This window comes from Asparagus officinalis, chromosome 8 (assembly GCF_001876935.1).
Source record: "Asparagus officinalis chromosome 8, Aspof.V1, whole genome shotgun sequence".
Lineage (NCBI taxonomy): Eukaryota > Viridiplantae > Streptophyta > Magnoliopsida > Asparagales > Asparagaceae > Asparagus > Asparagus officinalis.
The window spans coordinates 2,951,906-2,959,101 of NC_033801.1; the positions used below are offsets into that span (position 1 = coordinate 2,951,906).

At 34.3% G+C, this 7,196-nt stretch overlaps 1 protein-coding gene across 1 annotated transcript in view; it reads left to right on the forward strand.

The window, feature by feature from the left end:
* Nucleotides 1-3,168, forward strand: part of LOC109823028 (homeobox protein BEL1 homolog) — a 4,597-nt gene extending 1,429 nt beyond the window's left edge. The window contains exons 2-4 of the mRNA XM_020389344.1: nucleotides 851-1,239; nucleotides 2,097-2,157; nucleotides 2,587-3,168. Of these exons, the coding sequence (XP_020244933.1) occupies nucleotides 851-1,239; nucleotides 2,097-2,157; nucleotides 2,587-2,994 (858 nt within the window). The 3' untranslated portion in view covers nucleotides 2,995-3,168. The remainder of the gene's footprint in view (nucleotides 1-850; nucleotides 1,240-2,096; nucleotides 2,158-2,586) is intronic.

Here is a 7,196-nt window from a genome sequence, read left to right on the forward strand (position 1 = left end):
CAATTGATGAAGTATTTATTTATCTACAAATATGGTGAAACTTCACATATTTGTGAATAATATTCTCTGAAAAAAAAAATCAGATGTTGCTCTTAAATAGTTAAATAGAATAATTTATTTTGGTGAGATCAAATTATATGAAACGCAGGGAGTTATTACCAAGCAGCTTTATCTCAAACAAAAATTCATTAGAATAAATCAAATGCTTATAGTTACTACTATCTATTCACTAAATAATGTCAACAATCATTTTGTTGATCTCAAAGCCTTCAGCATGTAAAACCATCTGTTAAAAAAGCTATTGCCGTAATACAAGTGCAACAGACAATACACATGCATCTATTTAAACGCTAGCCTGTCCTCACATGCAACAATATTACAAATTTATCAATCAGTTCATTATCAATTTATCATAATATGAGCCCCCCTTCTTTTCTTTAAAGAGTGACCAAATTAAAGGCTGCTCCTTTGCTCTATTGAATACGAATCAAAATGATATTTGAATTTGTGATTCTTTATCTTGTTATATCATTAACTTTAACTGCGCATTAGTTGGAGAACAATCAGATGCCTTTCAACAATATTCTTCGTGCGATAGAAACAACCAAATATTAATTAATTACTATGATTTTTTTACTAAACATTATAAATTTTAAATTTGCAAAGGAGACATTCCGTTATATATAGCTGCACCAGCTTGTTTTTATTACGTTACAAAACGTTCAATATGTGAATCATCTGCAACCATATATATGGACAAAATACTGAAGACAACACGCATCTTCAAATAATGTTGACATCATTTACAAGTCTAGTTAGTAATTTGATTTGTATGCGCATATATATATAGGTCCACAGGAGGTACAGACGATACTGTGAGCAAATGCGCGCGGTTGTATCCTCCTTCGAGTCCATAGCAGGCGAAGGCTCGGCGACAGTCTACTCAACCCTCGCCTCAAAGGCCATGTCAAGGCATTTCCGATGCCTAAAAGATGGCATCACGAGCCAAATTCAAGCGACAAAAATGGCGATGGGAGAAAGAGATAGTACAGCAGCTGCACCAGGAGCTACTAAAGGGGAAACTCCGAGGTTGAAGAAGTTAGAGCAGTGTTTGAGGCAGCAGAAGGCTTTTCAGAATGCCGGAATCATGGAGAGCCAGCCTTGGAGGCCTCAAAGGGGATTACCCGAGAGATCTGTTTCCGTTCTTAGAGCTTGGCTTTTCGAGCATTTTTTGCATCCGTAATCCTCTCTATCCTTTTACTAATTGCATTATTCCTATATATGACAATTTTATTAGCACTTACATATCTTGATGCCCAAATATATATCGGAGCTCTTGAAAGAATACAGGGTCTTATCACCGACTTTTCTCCATAACAAAACATTGACACCGCACGGCATTCACTGATCACAAATAATACGAGAGATTACTTCGTTTTCCGATCAATCAGTCAAATTCTAAGAAAAGGATATTGCATGAATCTGCAATATTTAACCTAAAAAACATTCATAATCTAACAAATATCTATTTATTTTTCACCATTAATTTCTAGATTTTGTTTATGAAAATATGTTTTATTTGGCTCAAGTCTAGTAGAAATTTGAGGACTCCAAGTCGTTATAGTTTTGAAGGGTAGTCAAGAAGGATTCTCTCCATAGTTTTATTTAACATGATTTTGCAAATAGTTAAAAGAGAATAGACAACAAACTGATACCTGATCCCTTAAGACTTTGTACAATATTTTATAGAAAAGCCTATTTCACAAAGGACTTTGTTTTGAAGTTATACCTATAAGATCTTAATATTGATTCTATGCCTTAGTTTGGCTGATCTTCAAATTTCCTTCATTTGAAGTTAAATCAGTTTCAAGATTTCTACGCCAACTTCTATTTTAGCACCAACTATCATTAATCTATTTGGACTTCATTAATTTTTTTAAGGTTTGGAGTATACTAGGTGAAGCTTAGACCTTGTCAATGAGAAAAATAAAACAATACATTAAACAACAAATTAATTTGCCTCCTAATTCCACATACTTAATTCTTCTTGTTGGACTTGAATTATTAATGATGTGTCTACTAGTACTTGACAACAGGTATCCCAGCGACGTGGACAAGCATATCTTAGCCCGGCAAACTGGACTCTCTAGAAGTCAGGTATATTTCCAATATAACCCTAAGTCTTAATAATTATATGGTCCAAAAACCTTGTTATAATATTACTTGCACTTAATCACTTTAGTCCTAAACTTGGTCCCAGTAAGCTCTAATTAACATAGAGTATATTTTAAATATGAGCTTTCATGCATATTATTCTTACTTGCTATGAACCAGTTATGCATCATGGTAGTGAAATGAATGGCAACGTACAGATATATAATAGAATAAGAAGGACAATCTAAATTATTATCCATTTGAATGACCCATATACATATGAAATTGTAGGCTAGCTAGCTACTCCTTTCTAATCCAAATTAAAAAGATAATTAGTTTTGGCAATTTCATATGATTATTTGCCCTAATTTCAATTTGAAGTCCTTTAAGGTCACATCTACGATAACTATGAATGTTGCAAATTGCGAACAGGTCTCCAACTGGTTCATAAATGCAAGGGTGAGGCTATGGAAGCCAATGGTGGAAGAGATGTACATGGAAGAGCTAAAAGAAGAAGAGAAGTTCAACCCCAATTCAAACCCGAACCCTAGTGCTGAGGAACAAAAGCCCGTGCATGGGCTTCTTATGAACGAATCAGACTCTCTCTCCTCCATCATAAACAATAGTAACAATCATCCTAACCCTAACGCTAATTTCGGAGAAGTCGATTTGGACTTCTGCCCCTACGACGCTAGCGGCGTTTCGCTAACATTGGGCTTCTCTAGAGATCACATCGATGATGAAAGACAAGTTCAGTTCTCTATGTTGGATGAAGATGGCCAGACTCTCCCCTATAGGAATCTTATGGATACTCATTTGCTTCATGATTTGGCTGGATAAATTAAAAGAAAAAGATGCATTATTGAGAGCAAATTAAGTAGATTTTACATACTTCTTTTGTACAGTGTTTTGATATACTGAGGACGCATGTTTAATTGGTAGTTACATAGTTACATCGTCATATATACAGGTCATTTTCCTATCATATAGATTTGCGTACGTCCAACATTGATAGTGGGCAACCGATGGTGTGCTATCACTATTTGCTATCGCCCTTTGATGGACATACGCTGTTGATTGATAGACACGCATAAACTACTTCATGCATGCAAAGATAATATATTGCTAGCTGTACCTTCTTCTGTTATTTAAGTAATTAAGGGTGAAATTAAGTATTTTCTTCGTTAAGTTGATTGATTTGTTTAGTGACCAGATGTAAGCTTTCTAGAACATACGCCAACAATCTAGAGAGAGTGTTTTAATCGTGTTGTTTAATTATACTCTAGTTTACATTGCTTTTACAACTACATACGAATATTTAAAAGTATTGAAGTTTGGAGTTTCAATTGTAAGATGAAGTTTGAAAGGAAACTAAACATCCTGACCTATTACATCTAACCAAATGCGCCCTAAATGTGTACAATTTAAAGATGTCTCACCTGGTGTTAATGAGGTTGGAGACCCTAGAATTGATAATTCATATCTTTTTTTTTTTGGTCAATAGAAAACGTTATTCATATCTTGATATAGAGACCTCTTAACTGATTAATCATATTTGTTTTTTTTTTTGGTCAATGAAATTTTTTTATTCATTACCAAGTATAGAAATATTGAGTACATCAAGAGATTGTTCACTCAAGACTGGTTATAGAACCCAGTCTTCGAACTTTACAATTTTTCTACATATTCTTTCATGTAGTGTGGTATGTTGTCATTTAAAATTCTTGTATACACATGCATCTTTATCATACTAAACAGATAATCAGAGCTTCTTGATTTCTGTTGGAAGATTCTCAAATTTCTCTCTTGCCATATCATGTACACTGATACGGATAATGCCATTCTCTTCAACTTTTTTTGTAATTTTTCCCCCTCAAGCTCCTGTTGTACCAGTTAATGATTTGGTTCCACCCACATGATTTCCAGTTGAAACATAACCAATCCATTACCTTGTTCCATACCCTTGCAGAATAAAAGCAATCAAAAAACAGATGATGACATGTTTCCGTTTGGCCTTCCCTAGAACATAAAACACACAAATTAGAGCTCAAGATCCTCATTCTACATAGTCTCTCTTGTGTTAAGAGTCTTGATTAAGCTGCCAACCAGAGGATAAAGGAATGTTTAGGTATATGCCATCCACCCCATACAGTTCCTGACCATATTGTCAGGCCAGATTGTTGAAATAGATTCCTGCACATCACTGATACACTGAGCTTGCCATTAACACAACTGCCTCTGATGACATTTTGCAAGATGTTCACACTTCCAAGCTTATCAATCAGCAAATTTCTCACTCTAATCATATTTGTTTATTATCTTGTTATGACCACTTGCTTCATCTGAAAATGACTACTCAGTTTCTTAAATATATGGCAAGTTCATGTAAGATTGAGCGATTCCTGGATGTGGAAACAACTTCTAAAGATTACATACAAGTTGATAAGAAGATTTGGAAGTGTCAGCAGCTTGCAAAACATCTTATCTAAGTAATGTAATGGTGAAAAAAATGCACATATCTTCTGTTTACAGATTTCTAATACAGCCTGTGAATCAAGCTGCTTGGACTGACATAGTTTGGGATAGCATTCACTATCCAAAACATTCATTTATTTCTTGGCTAGCTGTCCAATCAAGACTACTTACTCAAGACAGATTATGTCACATGGGGATTCTTGCCACAAATCATTGTGTTCCGTGTACAAATTTTCCAGAATCATGTTGCCACCTATTCTTTGAATGTTGATATTCAACACTTGTGTGGAATATGGTGATGGATTGGCTAAAATTCAGCTGGAGATCTTGTTCATGGAGATGCATCATCAGTTGGTATAGTTTCAGACTGAAAAAGAGGGGTTTTATGGAGAAGTTAAAGCGTATGGCATTTACAGTCTCGATATATTGGATTTGGCAAGAGAGGAATCTTAGAATCTTTCAGTATAAAGCTCGGCAGCCTGAGGTGATTTTTTGAGCTATAAAGGTCACTATCTTCTCCAAAATTTTAAATGACAAGATCCCAATTCATATAAAAGAGAGAATTGAGGCATTGTAATAGTGTTAACTTGAGAGTTTGAGTTCCAGTTTCTTATCTAGCTTGATAGAAAGATGTAACAAATGCTCATTTTTTGTTATGAATAAAATTTTCTTTCATTGACCAAAAAAGTGTCTATATGTTTGCATATGAAGTAATCTCTCAAGAAAATTGACCCATTGCTCCCATTGACAGTGGTCAGAATAGAATGAGATCACAATGACTTGGAGAATGAACTGTAGTTGACTTGTCTCCTCCTTTACATGGTTCTTTATGTTTGCTTTACCATCACGTTCTTCTCCTTTTCTTTCTTTCTTTTTTGGGAAAAATGTGACAATGCCCAAAAAATTGGGTTGGTGCACCAGCCCCCCCCCCCCCCCCCCCCCCCATTATTTTTATGTGTGAGAAAGCCCCTAATACATGAAATAATTATGTTTTAGCCATTATTTACCTTTCCAACTCAGCACAGAGAGAAACTATTTACCAAATCCAAAATTGCCCTTAACCTGTTCCCCCCAAAATTTATCTGCACTCTTTCTCTCTTCTCTCTTCTCTCGCTCAAACCTCCGTCATCTAGAAAACCAAAATTTGAAACCTTAGTTTTCACTCAAACGTCCATTAAATCCATAAAAAATTTCTAAAAAAAAATAAGTAAAATGGTCAAGAACCCTAATGTGGAGAAGGGTGAAGGAGACAACACCCAAATGGAAGGGGTTCGTCACCGGCGCCGCTCAGCCCGGTTGATGAAGGAGGATGTGCCAAAATCATCTGCATCCACCTCTGCCTCTGCCTTCGTATCCCCCACCGGCGGTTCTTCTCTGACATCCTCTAAGGAAGAGGAAAGTAACGAGGCGACTGTGACCCTATTGAGCATGAAAAGAGGACCAGAAGTTCGAGACCGTAAGAGGAGATGCTCGACGGCGGCTGTGCTCATCTCTAAGAAGAAGTAAGTTAATTCCTAATCAATTAAGTGATTTTGAATTTAATTAATTTTCGTTATAAGTAATTTGTTAAACTATGGTGTTGGATGTTAATTAGCTGAAAATATGAGCGGGAAAAAAGGAAGAAAGTTAACATTTTATTTGTTTGAAATACAATTGAGATTTATGGGTTCTGTTTATGAAAAAATGGTTATTGTAGTGTAGAACCAGTTTCTTAATTTGGGAGTATGATCTCAACAGTATCAAGTTAATTGTTTTGAAGAAATGCATATCAATAATTCTCATTTGTTGTTACTTATTAGCAATGCATGTCAATAATTCTCGTTTGTTGCTAACGTTTAGCCTTAAGTGTCAATTATTAGCCATTCATGTTAATAAATCTTGACTTTTACTAAGTTAATGCCTTAACTGTTAACTATTTTTAATTCATGTTAATAGTAATCATTTGTTGCTACGCTAAGGTCATAACTATTGCAGTTTGATATTCAATTTATTGATAATAAAAGTGGATAAAACGGGGTCCTTGTTTGTAGAATTTTTGTCTTAATTTGAGTAAAATTATTATGTATGAAGTGTAGACCTATTGTATGATATATAGACCCATTGTTTGGAATTTAGTTAATATATATTGAGAAGTATAACCATAGCATATGAATTACAATATATATACAATCACATCCAACAATTATAAAAAGTATGTGAATATTTGCAATTGGATTTGTCACATATTATATATTGAGAAGTATAGCTTGTATATCAATTTTTTATTTAGGTGATAGCATTACATGAAAATAGTAAATAACTGATGTTTGCTTTTACACATACATGTTTCATCATTAGATATTAAAGTTCATAAATGAATGTTAACTTATACGAACAGATGTTAAGTTTTGTTGAGTGTTGTTAACGTTCATCCGTAAGTGTTAACTGTCATAAAAAGTTGTTAAGTTTTAACCTTTAATATTAATATTTACCACTGATGTTAATTAGTATAATGGATATTAAGAATTTGAATGATTTGTTAAGAGTAAATATTTATTTATGCAGGAAAATTGATGTTGTAGGTAATA